The sequence below is a fragment of the Podarcis pityusensis genome (assembly GCF_964106645.2).
Source record: "Podarcis pityusensis genome assembly, chromosome: 1".
Taxonomy (NCBI): Eukaryota; Metazoa; Chordata; class Lepidosauria; order Squamata; family Lacertidae; genus Podarcis; species Podarcis pityusensis.
The window spans coordinates 132,014,605-132,032,376 of NC_138028.1; the positions used below are offsets into that span (position 1 = coordinate 132,014,605).

Sequence of the window (17,772 nt, forward strand, 5' to 3'; positions counted from 1 at the left end):
GGGAGGAGAAATGGAAGGGGCTCTGTTTCTTCTGCCGCTTCGCTAAAGGGGCGCTGAGCAGAGAGGGGGAGAATTTTTTCCCCCCTGTTCTCCCCCTCCTATGATCCGGTGCGTCCTATGGTCCGGTGCATCCTATAGAGTGAAAAATACGGTACTTTGCAAGTCTTATGCTCAGTACTTCCCAAGCTTAGGGTTGGTGAAAGATGAAGAACTAGTGCAGTAAATAAGATGACTCTACGTAATCATTTGCAGTGTTGAATTTAGTGCAATGTTGATTCTTTTAAAGGAGACTGGAGGTGTATTGGCTAATTGTATTCCAATCTTTCCCTCCTGCTTTACCCCTTTTGTCCTTCCACTGACTCTGACTGGCTAACTGTGCACGTTTTGACCCAGTGTTCTACTCCTGTGCCTGTCCTGTATCTGCCCACAGATTTACAAGGAGCAGCTGAATACCAGGGTTGTTTTGGTTGCTGTTGAAACCTGGTCGGACAGAGATCGTATAAATGTCCACCCTGACCCAAGACAGATGCTTCATGATTTTTCCAAATATCGACAGAATTTCATCAAGCAGCGTGCGGATGCTGTACACCTTCTCTCGTATGTAGCGCAAGCTCTGTTTGGTACATGGTCTCTCTTTCCTGAAGGCCTCTTTTTCTAGTTCTGTCTGCTTATTTATATCTCATAGGTATATCTTAAATGCTGCTTCTTTTAGCTATTTTATGATTATAATTTTTTAAAAAAATACAGAATGCAGTGGAATCATTTTATCCTCTCCTTATTGTTGTCTGAAAGAGGAGAAGCCACTGTAGTTCACCAGTAAAACACATTCTTTGCATGGGGAAAAAATCCAGGCTTGGACTTTGACATTTCTTGCTAGGGCCGTAATGGAAATGAAATTCCTATTAATTTACATGTGACAAATAAGAAGATATTTGTAGGGCATCATATATATGGGAGATAACGCTTTTTAATATTGCTTCATTTATCTTGTTCTTCAGGAATGTGACATTTCATTACAAAAGAAGCAGCCTGAGCTATTTTGGAGGAATTTGTTCTGTGTCTAGAGGTGTTGGAGTAAATGAGGTAACATTTCTCTTTTGGAGGTCTTGTGAGGAAGGAAAAATTTATGAAATAATTCCCTCAACATATTTCTTCTTTTTAAACGGTGCTTCTCATCATATGTTCAAAAATTTCGGATTTTTTTCATAGATATTCCTGAAAGTCTCAAGCCTGAAATGCAGTCGACTGAAAATAATTTGACCTTTTATTCTAGTGTCAGCTTAGCATAGAACACTTGAATACAGGCTGAAGGCAGCCATATCTCACCGTGAGGTACACGTGACAAACCCTCTATGAGAGGTGAATTAGTTCTCTTTATAATGCTATTCATTAGAAAAAAAGAAAGGAAATCTTCAAACATTTAAGGGTCCACTACACTACTGATAAAGTGGCATGCTTTGGGTAAAGTCTGTGTTGTGGATATTTGCAAAACTGTAAGCCTTGATTTCTGTCAATTAGTTCAATACAGTGGTACCTCTGGTTATGTACTTAATTCGTTCCAGAGGTCCGTTCTTAACCTGAAACTGTTCTTAACCTGAAGCACCACTTTAGCTAATGGGGCCTCCCACTGCTGCTGTGCCACTGCCGTACGATTTCTGTTCTCATCCTGAAGCAAAGTTCTTAAGTTCTGTTTCTGGGTTAGCGGAATCTGTAACCCGAAGCGTATGTAACCTGAGGTGTATGTAACCCGAGGTACCACTGTATCGGTTGTTGTGCTTGGAACTTAGGTTTTAAGAAAGATTCCGGAATTAGAATTTCTCTAATGCGTTAGGCCTTTTGGACCATGCTGTCTCCTAGATTCCTCATATTGGAATCAAAATGGCCATTGAGGCATTAGGTAAACACTTCTTCTCATGCAAGGCGTCGTACCTGTTTTAGCTGTTTCTGCCCTATGTGCTGGAGCCCTCTGTGTTATATCCCATATTGTTCTGGGGGGGGATCCCCCAAACCTAATAAGCAGCCTTTCAGGTAGCTTGGGGGAAGGCCTGCAGCGAATAGGATGAATCCATGGAAATGAGGTGTCCATCCTTCCATTTCCTTATTGCCTCCATTGAACGGAACCGCACGTTTCTGTTTTGATTTCTTCAAGTCAGTGCACCCAAATGGTTGCGTCGAAGTGTCGTTTGACTGCAGTTGGAAATCGAAAGATACTTTGGTTGGCCTGCAACTAAGTGTGAAATAACCTTAAAAGAGTCCTCTGCACATACAAAATTTGTTGCTGTTTTTTGAAAGCTCTACGCCAAAGGTGGGGGACCTGTAGAACCAGAGATGTTGTTGAGCTACACTCCCAACACCCCGTCATTGTGCATTCTGGCTAGGGCTGAAGTTGAGAGTTGCCAACTTGTAACCCTTCAGATATTGTAGATGTCAGGAAAATTGTCTAGAGCAAAGCTTTCCAAACTTTTCATGTTGGTGGCATGCATCATTTAGACATGCATCATTTCACAATACAGTGAAGGTAAAGGGTAAAGGGACCCCTGACCATTAGGTCCAGTCGTGACCGACTCTGGGGTTGCAGCGCTCATCTCGCTTTATTGGCCGAGGAAGCTGGTGTACAGCTTGCAGGTCATGTGGCCAGCATGACTAAGCCGCTTCTGGCGAACCAGAGCAGCACACGGAAACGCCGTTTACCTTCCCGCCGGAGCGGTACCTATTTATCTACTTGCACTTTGACGTGCTTTTGAACTGCTAGGTTGGCAGGAGCTGGGACCGAGCAACGGGAGATCACCCCGTTGTGGGGATTCGAACCACGACCTTCTGATCGGCAAGCCCTAGGCTCTGTGGTTTAACCCATAGCGCCACCCGCGTTCTTCACAATACAGTTTCAGTTTTACTAGCAAACCTGAGGAGCATAGGGAACACCTACACACTGCAGCTGACACACTAATGCGTTGCGACACACGGTTTGGAAAGCTGTGGTCTGGAGTTTTATTTATGCATGAATTTGGGGTATTCTCGCACACAATAATGAATCTCCCTATCCTAGATGATGTCAGTTTTTGTGGTGAGTTATTGAGGGCTGCATAAATAAAAGTTATTCACAAGGTAACTATGTAGCATATGTTATACTGACATTACTGCTTCCAAGTGAAATCTCTGGCCATTAGCTGCCATGGCAACAAATCACCTGCACAGTACTTGACCAACCCTTTAGTTATGCAAAGGGCCATTCTCTGAACAAAAGAGAATGTACCAGGATATCTATTTTAACAAGTAGAGAGTTATCTACTTCATAAAAGGCTGTCTACTTGTAAAAAAAGGGGGGGAAATGTAGAGTACGATTCTTTAAAGTGTAATGAAGACTGTAAGTGTTAGGAACAGTGCAAAAACAGTTAAATGTATAATTCACTACATGAGCAAAAGATGGGGAAAATCATATTTTTGCATGCAGAATGGGACAAAAGGGTGCAGAGAGTTGAGGCTTTATGCAAGACAGTGAAGTGGGGATTTACAATGCCTAAACATATGTTTCCACATCCCTTCTCTGCACTATAGCCTTAAGCTGGTTTTACTTATATGAATGGACCAGCTCCAAAATATCTTATCATACTGTGTGTCAACATTGCTGTTATTTTTTAGACTCTTGTATTCATTTTGTGAAAATAATTATTTGCTATCTTTTGGAGGTGTCACTAATAAAACTGGACCCAAACATACATTTTTCATTTCCAGAAGCAGGTGTTCCTACTGTTTAAGTGTACATGTAGTGAAGAGTTTGAGGATACAATCCTAAACACACTTGGAAATAATTCGGATTAGTGAGATGTTTCCACTGTTTTAGGGTCTGAATTCCATACAGAATAACTAGTTAAGCAAACACTTTCTCCTAGAAATTGCAATAATTGATAGCACTTTGGTGTGCTCTCTACCTGAATCTCCTTTTCCAACAGTATGGCCTACCCTGGGCGATGGCACAAGAACTATCCCAAAGTCTGGCTCAGAATTTAGGAATACAGTGGGAGCCAGGGGCCAGAAAACCAAGTAGGTATTTGGCATACAATCTCTTTTGTTTTTATGTACAAATTGAATTCGTAAAACTTCTACATATTTTGGACTTTTTATTATGTATAAACAGGGGTCAGCAAACTTTTTCAGGAGGGGGCCGGTCCACTGTCCCTCAGACCTTGTGGGGGGCCGGACCCACCCCCTCCCAAAAGCCCCCCCCCCCCGCTGATGCCACTCACGCTGCAGACGCCAACGCCGCCTCGTCTTCGGCAGCATCAGCGTCCTCTGTCTCGGCGGGGCGCAGCGCTTCTGCGCCGCTGCCTCTTCCTTCCACTTGGCCACCTCAGCAGGAAGGAAGGGGTGGTACCCAGAGGCGTCCGCAGCTTCTGATTGGCTGCAGGAGCTTCCTGCAGCCAATCAGAAGCCATGCCATGCTGCAGAAGTCAGTCTCCGCGCGGCGAGGCCTCCATGCCTGTTTAGTGCGGAGACTGACTGAGCGGGCGGCAGGGTCTGCAAGGTTTGCAGGCCAGATTAACGAGCGTGGTGGGCCATATCCGGCCCGTGGGCCTTAGTTTACCAACCTCTGTGTATAAATAAAGGTTTGGGCCGCAACAGCTGTTCTGTCCTTTCCTTGCCGTTGCAGTACGAATCCTCTTCTGGGGTTTGTTGGACTCTATGCAAACGCCTGGGATGTAGTTTGCTGAGGTGTGGTGCAGAGGGGAAGGAGATCAACCAAAATCAGATGGAGGCACCTTGCGCAAGCAGACTTTTTACTTGTGCAACTCTGTTCAACACATAAAGTTCATATTAAAGGTTCTGGAATGACCATTCGTGTAGCAAATGAGGCTTCCACCTATTGCGGTGTTGTAAAACAATGCATTTTATAACCAGCTGCTAATTAATTTTTTGTTGTTATGGAGTAAGGAGATGCTATGACTTTATTGACTTTATTATTTTGATGAACTTGTTTGTTTCATATGCTGTTGTGTTTGATGTTACAGTGATTGCAGGGTTGGTTGTTCTTTAATGGTATCATGATTATTGCAAGCCGCTTTGAGCTAAGCCTTTGTTGTTTGAAAAGTGGAATACAAATATTAAATGAATGTAAATCAACTAACATATGTCCTTGGTTGAGGCTTGCCGTGGCTTACTCTTGCTCATTCATGTTGTGATAAACTACCATTTACTGTGACATGCAAATGTGGGCACTGGCCTTTAACTGACACATAAAACTTGAGCGTACACTCAGAGGGTAGAGAGCTCAAACTGCATTCAAGCTGGCAAAGGAACGATAGAGACTAGAAAAGAAATGATCTCTGCTGGATTTTGTTAATGAACCTCTAATGGAAAACAGCAGCTACAGTGGTGCCTCGCAAGACGAAATTAATCCATTCCGCGAGTCTCTTCGTCTTGCGGTTTTTTCATCTTGCGAAGCACGGCTATTAGCGGCTTAGCGGCTATTAGTGGCTTAGCGGCTATTAACGGCTTAGCGGCTATTAACGGCTTAGCGGCTTTAAGAAAAAGGAAACAAACTCGCAAGAACTCGCAAGACGTTTCGTCATGCGAAGCAAGCCCATAGGGAAATTCGTCTTGCGGAACGACTCAAAAAACGGAAAACTCTTTCGTCTAGCGAGTTTTTCGTCTTGCGAGGCATTCGTCTTGCGGGGCACCACTGTATTTTCTACTAGGGGTACTTTATCCTAAATCATATCTTTATTTGGTCATGCAGTGCGTGCTGTATTCAACACTTCAGACAGATACGGGAGCGGAAATGCTTCTTAACCACCCTCCTCTCTTTTACGCGAAGGGTTTATTTTTTATTACTCATATATATTTTTAACTACTTTCATTCTTGGTTTTGCATTTTTCATTTTGTTTCAGAAGGATGTGAGTGCACAGAATCCTGGGGTGGATGCATCATGGAGGAAACAGGGTGAGTTGTAATAATTGGTACCTGTTACAGATTTTGTTTCCCCCCCGGTTTTTCAGAACTAAAATAAGCAGTCTATGTTTAGACTCGTTTCTGGGCTGCATGCAGCATAGCAAGAATTATTTACAGGGCTTGGTAAGACATAAACGGGACCGCCTCTCCCGGTATGCCCCATGGAGAGCCTCAAGGTCCATAAATAGCAACACCCTAGAGGTCCCGGGCCCTAAGGAAGTTAGATTAGCTTCAACCAGAGCCAGGGCCTTTTCAACACTGGCTCCGGCCTGATGGAACGCTCTGTCTCATGAGACCAGGGCCCTGCAGGATCTGATTTCTTTCCGCAGGGCCTGTAAGACAGAGTTGTTCCGCCTGGCCTTTGGCTTGGAGCCAATTTGATTCCCTCCCTCTCTTTCTTTTTTCTTTTCCTTTCTCCTTCTGCGATGAGGTTTCAACATTTTAATGTTGTATTTAGTTTTGTTTTTAAGTTGTATTCATTCAATTTGTTTTTATTATTGCTTGTTAGCCGCCCTGAGCCCGGCCTTGGCTGGGGAGGGCAGGGTATAAATAAAAATTATTATTATTATTATTATTATTATTATTATTATTAACCATGACTTAACATCAGTGAACAGCAAACTAGTGCATCCTACTCAGTCATTCCCACTTTGCTGATATCCTAGCATGAGCAGCAGACTAAGAACCTGGGAGTACCATGTCATCCCAACTGAGATTGTGGTTTGTTTCTCCCTAAACACACAACAGTCAGCAAGCAAGCAAAGAATGTGGTTTATCTAGTGTTTGTCCAGTAAATTATTCACTGTGAAGCATTTTCCTCATTCATTTTTTATTTTTTTTGGCCTTTCAGTGTCTACCACCCCAGAAAATTCTCAAGGTGCAGCATTGCAGAATACAAAGATTTTTTGCTCCGAGGGGGAGGTTCCTGTCTTTTCAACAAGCCAACAAAGGTACATTGATTTAGGGTGGAACTGGATCCCAGCATAATTTATCCCTTTGGGGAGAAAAGTGGCTTAGGGATGGGAGCAATTTTACATGGTTACGAAAGGGTTAAGGAGTGAAAGCTGGCCCATAAAGAAGGCTGATCGCTGAAGAATTGATGCTTTTGAATTATGGTGCTGAAGGAGACTCTTGAGAGTCCCATGGACTGCAAGAAGATCAAACCTCTCCATTCTGAAGGAAATCAGCCCTGAGTGCTCCCTGGAAGGACAGACCCTGAAGCTGAGGCTCCAATACTTTGGCCACCTCATGAGAACAGAAGACTCCCTGGAAAAGACCCTGATGTTGGGAAAGATGGAGGGCACAAGGAGAAGGGGAGGACAGAGGACGAGATGGTTGGACAGTGTTCTCAAAGCTACCAGCATGAGTTTGACCAAACTGCGGGAGGCAGTGGAAGACAGGAGTGCCTGGCGTGCTCTGGTCCAGGGGGGTCACAAAGAGTCGGACACGACTAAGCGACTGAACAACAACAAGGAGCTCGCCCTCCACTGGCGTCTTATTTAATTTGAATACATTTGTCACTGAAATGCTGGAGCTGGGGGGTCTGCATCTCCACCAGAGGTCTGGTGGAGCTTTGTCACCATGCTGGTTTATAGTGGACGTGTGCAGTCATGCAGGTGCAAAAAAAAATATTTTTTATATTGATGGATTGAATTTAGATACTGCCCTATACCCTGAGGTCTCAGGGCAGTTCACAGAATAATTCAGTATGCACCTGAATCATTTAATGATAAACAGTTGTGATCTTTTAAATAATAGTGCTTTGTGTATTTGTGTTTTTCAGTTGTTTGACACCACTGAATGTGGAAATGGGTATGTGGAACCAGGAGAAGATTGTGATTGTGGTTTCCAAACGGTACCATTTTTTATACACATATACCCAGTTATTTTATCCTTCCTATCCATAAGATGAAGTGTCCCTTAAAATGAAAGCTCAGATAATGCTTGCTTAACCATGAGGCTCATGGTGTATATTTTAACTACTGTAGCAAAATAATTCAGTCAGTGGACCCTTATAAAAAGGAAATGATTCTTTCAGTGAGAAATTCATAAAAGAATTTTTAAGCTCCATGTTGTTTAAAACCTTGAGTTGTTCACCTTAATCGGACCATTTGAATCCAGAATCCTAAATAAAACGTATTCATTAAAGTTAATTATTATAGTTATTTTCTTCTTTATTCTTACTTTAGTATATAAGATTCCTTGCACTGGATCGCGGCGTAGTTTTATGGTGCAACCATATATGAACACTGTCAATTTATCATTTTAGTCAATACATGATTGAATTGTTTGTATGATTGTTTGAGGTAGCTAACTTTGATTTTTAGTATTGATTGATTGATCAGAATGTGTTTTCCGCAGGATTGCAAAGCAGATCTGTGCTGTAAGAAATGCTCACTTTCTAATGGAGCTCATTGCAGTAATGGTCCATGTTGTAATGAAACCTCCTGTCTTGTGAGTTTGTTTTTTTAAAACTTTTTTACCTTTGCTAGAAATATGGGCTAAACCGCCCTCTCTATGTGCTGCAATTGGCCGAAGCTAATTTAAGAGACTTTTAATGGGGCTCAGTAGCTGATACCATGATAAAACATCAGTATACAGTGAATTGATAACTACATATCATAAGCAATGATAGTGAAGCATCTGATAAATTATGTTTACAATGTTCTCTCAAAGCTCTTTACATTGGACACCTCTGTTGTATAAAAGTATACACTGACAGAATACTACAAATGCTCTTATTCTGCTTTCCTGTTCTTTGTTATTAGTAACACAAAAAACATTAATTGCTCTTCTCCTGGTTTCAAGATACAGAGGGAAGAGAAAGCTGAGTGTAGTCAGATGTGCGTTCTGGACTTTAAGAACGCCAAAAAGCTTAAAAGTGAGATTCCATGGTCAGAAATACTCAAAGAGAAGGGAGTCCAAGATGGATGGGAGTTTCTTAAAGGTGGAATTTCGAAGGCCTAAATGCAGACAGTTCCAACAAGAAAGAAAAGTGGGAGGCATCTAAAGAAACCAGTGTGGCCGCATAAGGAGCTTAGAGATACGAACTGAGATTTAAGAAGGGCATTATTAGAAATGGAAGAAAGGGGAAGTCACAAAGGAGGAGTATACACAAATAGTCAACAGTTGCAGGCTGTCAGGTGGGCCAAAGCTCATAATGAGCTGAGCCTTGCAAGAGAGGTTAAAAATAATAATAAAGGTTGATTCGGCTATGTTTGGAGCAAGAGGAAGAACAAGTGGTAGGTAGTCTGCATGGAGAAGGTGAAGAAATGCTATTGGGTGGCAGACAGAAGGCAGAATGAAAAATGACTCCTCCAAGTCCACCCCCTGTCTCTTCCTCCTCTGGGGGATGGCAGGAATCACTCTGGGCACTGTACCCTTCACAGCCACTCAGGCCCAGGATCGGTGTCTGAGATGAGAGCATAGAATCAATTTTTGCAGCTCCAATGACACAGCGCTGCTTCCTGACAGTCCTGTTTCTGTGATTCACAGGGAATGTCTCTTGCAATGGGCCCTCTGTGTGTCTCTTGCAATGGGCGGTTTTTCTCCTAGGGGCACCCCTCCTGTGTTGCTGCTCCAGCACAGTCCACTCAGCTCTATTGAGAAACTCTGCATCTTGTCCAGTGGTTTGAAGTGTGGCTAAGCAGCCCTCAAGCTACTGTACCTTCTCTTCCATCAAGACAGCCAGTTTGCACTTGCTACAAGTGTACTTTTGCACGTTCTCCAGCAGGAAGACAAACATGGCAGCTCTCTCAGCCTCCATGTCTTTTGGTCTTGTGAACACTATGAGACCGCCCGCCCCCGAAACTCTCTGCTAAATGCCCTCGCAAACACCCCTGTTCACGAGCTCCTGGTCGTGAACTCCCAGCAGCTGCAATGAGCTAAATCTAACTGTTGCTGGCTGCTAAACTGCCCCTGACTTCTTTACACAGAAACAGCCACGGAGGCTGTCATTGAGAGCAGAGGAGTGAAGCCGAGAGGGGCTGCTTAATCTCTTCCTTTCTTGTCACTTTTCCAGTCAAAATCAACACCTCTCTCCCACCCCACCCTGAATCAATTTGCCTTCTCACCAGTGGGGTAAAAAACGCATTCCTGTATTTAATCATTATTCCTACTCATTAAAGAAAAGCTATGCATGCTTGGAGTGATTTTTATTTAAGCCATCTTAGTTATCAATAAAAAATCTTCTGACTTCCAGTTCTTTCCCCGAGGCTTCGTATGTCGCTCTCCAGTGAATGAGTGTGATATTACAGAGATCTGTCCTGGAGACTCTGGCCAGGTAATTAAGTTAGATGCTTTCCATACTACCTTGTAAAACAGTGAAATCATTATTATTATTATTTTCATGAGGACTGTAAGATTCTTTCAGCGAGAGGGAGATGTGGAGAAGATTAATTTATTATTATCTAATTTATTATTGTGCATTCCTAAAACCTAGCCTGAATTGTGTTTTCCTAAAAGGAAACTCAGGCATCTTTGTACATCTTTGCTCGTGTGTGTGTGTGCTCAGTGAATTATCAAATAAAGAAATGTCAGGGCAATTAATTGTAAGATAATTAATCAATTAAAGATGCACAGACATGCTTACCCCCATTTTTCTCTGATGTAACAGGTATTATTTTAAAAGATGCATTCATTTTTGTGCGAAAGAGAGGGCAGATGCTTCAAAAATGATATGTGCAGTTTTATAGTTTATACTCATGCTAAAGATAATTAAGCATTTTAAAAATCTGCTGCCTAGTTAATCATGGGTGCCTTTTCAATCCATTTAATCTAACCAATTAAGCAACCAAATGTTGCAGCCAACCTCAGTATTCATAACATTTTGTTTAATTGCTCTCTCTTGGTATGCTTTTGTCTGCCTATATACCAAATGTGTTGTCTTATAATTCAAACCTTTTTAATTAAATGATCCCTTTCATCCTTCAGTGCCCACCAAATCTTCATAAGCAAGATGGGTTTGCTTGTGATGCAAATCAGGTAAGTAAGTCTTTAAAATATATAGTACAGAATATTTATTTTTTGCCAGGCTATATTTTTTTATCTCTTGGTCTTTTTATTTACTATTTGCTATTTGCTTCATTTATTGTTTTTATGTTGTCTTAATTGTTGTGAGGCTTCTAGCCGCTTTATGGTTTTTTTAAAAAGGGAAGTTTTTAATGTTTTATGTTTTGCTGTGTTTGATGTTTTAATTTATTGCAAGCCAGCCAGAGTAGCAGGGGCAACCCAGTCAGATGGGTGGTATATAAATAAATTATTATTTTCATTATTAAAGAAGAAAACTCAAACTACAAAGTCTTTAGATAAAGAGTACATGTAAAATTCATGCTGTTCATTAACTCGTCCTGTTCATTTTCTTAATGGTTGCCCCTGATGGCTAAGTTGTGAGTTGGAGCTGACTCCCTTAAAATTATTTTGACCCCTCAGTACCCCTAACAATTGGGCAATTTAAAATAACTGGGTGTTGCTGTTGTGGTGTTGTGACATCTCTGCTGTAGAGCTATTATGAAGGGCCTTCTAAAACTCAGCCACCTCTGCCACCTTGCACCTTTGCCACCTTGTGAAGTCCTCCACTAACCGTCTCCCGCAGTTGTGGTGCCACTGCAAGGTTTTGTGGCTCAGAAAACAGGAAGGAGCACTCCTCTCTGTTTCCTGATCTCCAGCACCATTTTGCCAGGCTCCAAGGCACAGGTAGAAGAAGCTGCTTTGCAAGGTGAGTGGGAGGGCTTTCCTCTGGGATAGAAAGCAGAACGGTAGGGGGGCAGACTGCCTTGAGTGTGTGCATTGCCAATCTCTCTGTGTGTGTCTGCCCCCCTGCCTGTGCGTATGTTTCTGAATGTGTGTGTTCTGTATGAGTGTACAAGGCAGTGTGTGTTGGCCAGTTTTGCAATGCCCACAGCTGACCTATGGGCCTTAAAGAGTTAGACAGTCCTGAGCACATGGCTCTTGGGCTGAAACAGTTTGGCCACCCCTGCAATAGTATTATCCAGCGCTCAGCCTGCATATATACTGTATTTTTCGCTCTATAAGACGCACATTTTCCCCTCCAAAAATTAAGGGGGAATGTGTGTGCATCTTATGGAGTGAATGCAGGCTCTTTGGCTTCAGCGATAGCAACGCGAAGCCTCCGAAGTGCAGTGGGAGCGCTCCCACTGCGCTCCAGAGGCTTTGCGTTGCTTTCGCTGAAGCCTGGAGAGCGAGAAGGGTCGGTGCGCACCAACCCCTCTCACTCTCCAGGCCTGAAACCTCCAGAGGCTTCAGGTTCCTTTCGCTGAAGGGTAGGTGCCCCTTCAGCTAAGGCGCAGCACCCCTTCAGCTAAGCGGGAGGAGAAATGGAAAGGGCTCCGTTTCTCCTGCCGCTTCGCTGAAGGGGCGCTGCGCAGAGAGGGGGAGAATTTTTTTTCTTGTTCTCCCCCTCTAAAACAAGGTGGGTCCTATGGTCAGGTGCATCCTATAGAGCGAAAAATACGGTAACCCACCCTCAGCATTTAAGGAATCAGATTCTAACCTGCACTCAGTGTCTTCTAGGTGTGCTTCATTACGCCTGGAATGATCTCTCTCGCAACATTCTCTCCCTGCCCTTCGAATCCCTCATAACTTATAAACGTTAGACAATAGCAACATGACCATTCTGAGGTTGTTGGATACTGGTATCTGTGCAGCATCTGTCAATGGGGAAACAATCCAATGTTAAGATTTTATAGTGCTGTGGGTTAAACCACAGAGCCTAGGACTTGCCGATCAGAAGGTTGGCGGTTCGAATCCCTGTGACGGGGTGAGCTCCCATTGCTCGGTCCCTGCTCCTGCCAGCCTAGCAGTTCGAAAGCATATGAAAGTTCAAGTAGATAAATAGGTACCGCTCCAGCGGGAAGGTAAAGGGCATTTCCGTGCGCTGCTCTGGTTCGCCAGAAGCGGCTTAGTCATGCTGGCCACATGACCCGGAAGCTGTCTGCAGACAAACGCCAGCTCCCTCGGCCAGTAAAGCTAGATGAGCGCCACAACCCCAGAGTCGGTCACGACTGGACCTAATGGTCAGGGGTCCCTTTACCTTTACCTTTACTCTGAAGAAGCGGCTCTCCCACTGGGAACCATCAAATTGTAGGGTTTGGAAGGGGCCCTGGGGGGCATCCCGTCTCAGCCCACTGCAATGCAGGAATCTCCTACATGGAATACGGAGCAGTATTAATTTATGTTTCCTAAAGAGACTGACCCAGGAAACTGCTCCGAGCGTTCCCTTTGGTAACAGAGCAGCGTTGAAAAAGGGGAAAAGGAAAAAAAAGTATGTCTGTTGCTGATAAAATAGGTCAGCTTTTTCTTGTCCCTGTCTGAAAGACAAAATGTATATTAATTGCAGTTTGTTTCTATTTAGGGTCGTTGCTACAATGGAGAATGCAAGACGAGAGATAATCAGTGCAAATACATCTGGGGAGCGAGTAGGTTGATTTAAGTATGCTGTATTCAGATGCAATTATTTCTTGTTTTTGCTGCCTGCTTTTCCCTTTGGTATAATTTTTCAATTAAAATTGTGCTTTTCAGTAATAAAAGGTAATGTTCAGAAAAGTAATTTTTGTAGTTTTTAATACACATGCATACACACACACACACACACACACACACACACACACTTCTTGTTGTTTAGTCGTGTCCGACTCTTCGTGACCCCCTGGACCAGAGCATGCCAGGCACTCCTGTCTTCCACTGCCTCCCGCAGTTTGGTCAGACTCATGTTTGTAGCTTCGAGAACACTGTCCAACTATCTCTTCCTCTGTCATCCCCTTCTCCTTGTGTCCTCAATCTTTCCCAACACCCAGGGTCTTTTCCAGGGAGTCTTCTCTTCTCACGAGGTGGCCAAAGTATTGGAGCCTCAGCTTCAGGATCTGTCCTTCCTTTCCTCTATTTAAGTTTTCTTAGGACAGGAAAGGCCTGTCTCCATCTGCATTCTAGAGCCATCATGGTACTTATGGCCACATTCCATATATATGAGAGACAGGCCTTTCCTGTCCTAAGAAAAGTTAAATAGAGGGAAGTCTGCTGCCTCCTCCTTTCTCTGGAGTCCTCTCAAAAGCCACTCTGTTTGGAGCCAAGAGACCCACCTGAATAATGTTGGGTGCAGTACTTGAGCTGTTAGCAGGAGAAGACAGTAGGAAAAAGTTTCCCTTCATAAACTTCCTCAAATAATCTTAGGCTCTAAACCCATTTTTTTGTGATTCTCCACTTCTGCAGCAGCCCAGTGTCCCATTCTACGTTTTTCAGGACGCTCCCTTGACCTTCCTCCGCCCAAGAAGCTTATCTTGGAGTAAGGAAGAGGGCAAGTTTTATTTCTGTAACTTTCTTAACTTAACCTTAGGATCTTTCTTCTTACTCATTTTTCACAATGTAATTTAATAAACTTTCAATGTACCGTCACTATGCATCACATGCTTTCCACTATGTGGTGGTAAAAAAATAACCTCCAAGTTTCTGGTGCATGTATTTATTTATTTTTATCAAGTACGTGATTCAGAAAGCGATTTTCAGACACACACGTTACGTTTGTAACATGCAAAGCATTTAGGACATTCACCTTTAAAAAGTAATGCTAGCAACCTCAGCAGTTCCTATTCTCTTGGCTGCTTTTTAACAGAAGAAAATTTTGCTTGCCTGGGTATGTTAGTAGAAATTACTTTAACTTTTTCTTCCATAGAGGCTTCAGGATCTCATAAACACTGTTACGAGAAGCTAAACACAGAAGGCACGAAAAAGGGAAACTGTGGAAAGGATGGAGAGAAATGGATTCCATGCAACAAGCAGTAAGTTTAACCTTTTAGAATGAATATAAACGTCGTGGTTAGAAATTCCAATTAATGTTTTGTTTTTCTGAAATAAGAAACCTGCCTGAGTTCCTTTAGGAGGAAGGGTGAGATATAAGTTCAATAAATATGCAATAAAAGTTTCTGTAGAGAATTTAAACACATTTAGGATACAAGGCACTGTCTGTTGTGCTCAGCAGGGTCCTGAATTTCACAGCCCATTCCTCCATCTGATGCAGAGCTCATATTGTCTTTTAGTTATTTTCATTGCTTAGAAACACTTTGACCTGCTTTGTGTCACTACTCTCTACTATGCTGTGATCTCCTTTTAAAATTCTTTTACATTATGTAATCTGAATAGATGCATATTCCATAAAGGGTGGAGAATAGGATCTGGCTGGTGAGTCGGGTCCTCAGCTAACCCACCATCTACAGGCCACTTTGGCAGTTAGGCAGGGTAACCCACCTGTCCAACAACACCATAACATCAGGTGGCCCAGCTTCAAATGAAATATTTTTTTCATTTCTTTGCAGCTTGGCTTAGGCTCAAGGGGTTACTGCAAAGGAAGATTCCTTCAGCCTATATCAGTGGGGATTACAGTCAGTGTCCATCAGCTGATTTCCCCCTTGCTTTTGGCAGGGATCTGTTGCTCTCAAGTTCCTGACCAAGAACTCTAAAAGTGTAGTCTGTCCCACTGACCATTGGCTGATCAGTCCTGATTGCAATCTCAGCTTCAGCAGGATTCAACTGCACTTGGGAACAATTTCCATTTTACAAAATAGGTCGGTAATGTAGTATGTTTTTATTTTATTTTACAGTGATGTGTTCTGTGGGTTATTACTTTGTGCAAATCTTGATGGAGTTCCACGAATTGGTCACCTTCAGGGAGAAATCATCCCAACTTCTTTTTTCCACCAAGGTGTAGTAGTGAATTGCAGGTGAGTAGTGTCATATACAAGGTGTATTAATGCATTTTTAGCACTTTCAGCTGAATAATTAAGGTATATTTTGGAAGTTAACTTCTCAAGAACTACAACCAAAGTTTTGTTTCATAGAACTTAAGTTTAGTTTACATTTCCATAGTACATGCCCCAAACATTCTCTTTTGAGTATTGGTATCATTGCCTTCTAGATACCAATTTTTAATATCAATGTTTCTAAAACTTACCTGCTTTTGTTCTTGCTGCCTCATTGAAATAATTCAAAGTTTTACTATTGACTTCAGTGTAGTCAATATAGTACTTGCTTCTCAGAGTATTTTGAGATCCGTGAGCTATTTACATTTGCTTGCTTTATAAACTTTTCAGTCATGCTAAGAGCATAAAAAAAACTTCTTCTTCCAGTTGTGCCCACGTACTTCTAGATGATGATACAGATTTAGGATATGTTGAAGATGGAGCTCCGTGTGGTCCTCAGATGATGTGTATGGACAGAAGGTGTCTGTCTATCCAGTCTCTGAATATAAGCAGCTGCCCTATTGGTGCTAATGGAAAAGTTTGTTCTGGACATGGGGTAAGTCCAAACTAAGTTTTGCCCACTTTCCTAGTCCAGCTAAGATTAGTCCATATTCCTAGTTCAATAAAAAAACAATTTTGTAGTGTTTCTCACCATTAACCTATATGTGTCTTCACACTGGACACTGAGAAAGAGATATTGCTCTTTCCGCTCAGTACTTAGTTTTGTTTACCTTCAGAAATGCTGGCTGATATTCCAGCAGGTGCGTTCTGTGAACTGGGTTGTTTTTTCCAGTTGCACCTAGAGCAGAACAACTTGCTGGAGATCTGGAAAATAAAGGCCACAATTTTAATTTCATTTAAGGACTGAGTGCTGCAGGATTAGGCCTTTCTCATTCAGCTGTCTGTTGTCTTTAACTAACCAGCTGCCTACAGGAAGCTTTCAGTCTGCAAATGAGCACAATAGCACTCTCTCACTCACGTTCCCCAGCGTAAGGTATTCAGAAGCAAACAGCCTTTGATACTGGAGGTAGAACATAGCCATGATGACTAATAGACAATGATTGGCGTATCATCTATGAATTTGTCTAATCCTCTTTTAAAATGGATGGCTCTCACCACTCTTCCAGCCAGTCCCTGACAGGCATTTTGGACTGCTTCAACTGGATCTGTTTGCAACTCCTTACAACACTCAATTCTCCAGCTCTTCTCTCATTTCCAGATGAGAGTGGTGAATGCGAGTCCTTGGCCAAGAGTCTCCTTTATGCCTTGATGGGCCATGTTGGCCCTGGTTTTTAGACCTACTCAGGCTCCGAATGGAGCCACCATGACCGCTTCCTCTTTGCTTGGGTTTGCTGATCCAGCGTCCCATGTGGTATCTGGATCTGAAGTGGGTGAATGTAGAAGAATGGTGTTTGGACAGCAGTGCCTGAAACTCAGGCTATTGATACCTTCATGGCATCGCATCCTGCATTCTTCCACAAAACAGATCAGTCAAAGTACCTGGAAGGCTTTCATTGCCTTGTGTGCCTCAAAGATTATTTTAGCTTCTTCTGTGTCCATTCGGCAGGTACATTATAGCTTTCAGGACATCGTGCTACCATCCTTTCGTCCCAATCCAGTCCACCCTCTTGAGAAAGTTTGGCCTTGGATGTTTGATAGGCACTTGAGAAATGCTTGAATCAGGGGTGTAGCTAGCTGCTCCAGCACCCGCAGCAGCGGGGGCCGGGCGATCTGCCCACAGAGGCAGGGTGGCGATCCGTCCAGGGGGGCACCGCGGCGAGCTGCCCACTGAATCTAACTGGCGGACACAAGCCCCACTCTGCCATTTTGGGCAGCGCACGTCCCGAGGCACTGCGTCACTCCCAGGAGAGACGTAGTGCTGTAGTGCTGCCCCTCATGGTGTGCCATTTTGTCACCCCATTAGGGATGACACCCAGGGCAGACCGCACCCTCCGTACCCCCCTTCCTACACCCCTGGCTTGAATTGTACAAAGGACTTCCAGCAGTCAGAGAGAGTGTTTGCATCTCTCTATCCATGAACTCCAAGAAATAAGTTTTCATTGTCCACTCTGGCCA

At 43.1% G+C, this 17,772-nt stretch overlaps 1 protein-coding gene across 8 annotated transcripts in view; it reads left to right on the forward strand.

The window, feature by feature from the left end:
- Nucleotides 1-17,772, forward strand: part of ADAM23 (ADAM metallopeptidase domain 23) — a gene marked incomplete at its 3' end in the record, with an annotated part of 76,020 nt that overhangs the window by 37,020 nt on the left and 21,228 nt on the right. For 6 of the 8 annotated variants that reach the window (XM_081016592.1, XM_081016588.1, XM_081016591.1 and 3 more), the window contains exons 11-23: nucleotides 431-597; nucleotides 999-1,083; nucleotides 3,951-4,041; nucleotides 5,887-5,938; nucleotides 6,798-6,897; nucleotides 7,731-7,802; nucleotides 8,309-8,401; nucleotides 10,149-10,229; nucleotides 10,880-10,930; nucleotides 13,320-13,383; nucleotides 14,634-14,739; nucleotides 15,559-15,678; nucleotides 16,084-16,252. In XM_081016592.1, the coding sequence (XP_080872718.1) occupies nucleotides 431-597; nucleotides 999-1,083; nucleotides 3,951-4,041; nucleotides 5,887-5,938; nucleotides 6,798-6,897; nucleotides 7,731-7,802; nucleotides 8,309-8,401; nucleotides 10,149-10,229; nucleotides 10,880-10,930; nucleotides 13,320-13,383; nucleotides 14,634-14,739; nucleotides 15,559-15,678; nucleotides 16,084-16,252 (1,251 nt within the window). The remainder of the gene's footprint in view (nucleotides 1-430; nucleotides 598-998; nucleotides 1,084-3,950; nucleotides 4,042-5,886; nucleotides 5,939-6,797; nucleotides 6,898-7,730; nucleotides 7,803-8,308; nucleotides 8,402-10,148; nucleotides 10,230-10,879; nucleotides 10,931-13,319; nucleotides 13,384-14,633; nucleotides 14,740-15,558; nucleotides 15,679-16,083; nucleotides 16,253-17,772) is intronic. The other 2 variants (XM_081016590.1, XM_081016589.1) reach the window with 1 other exon arrangement.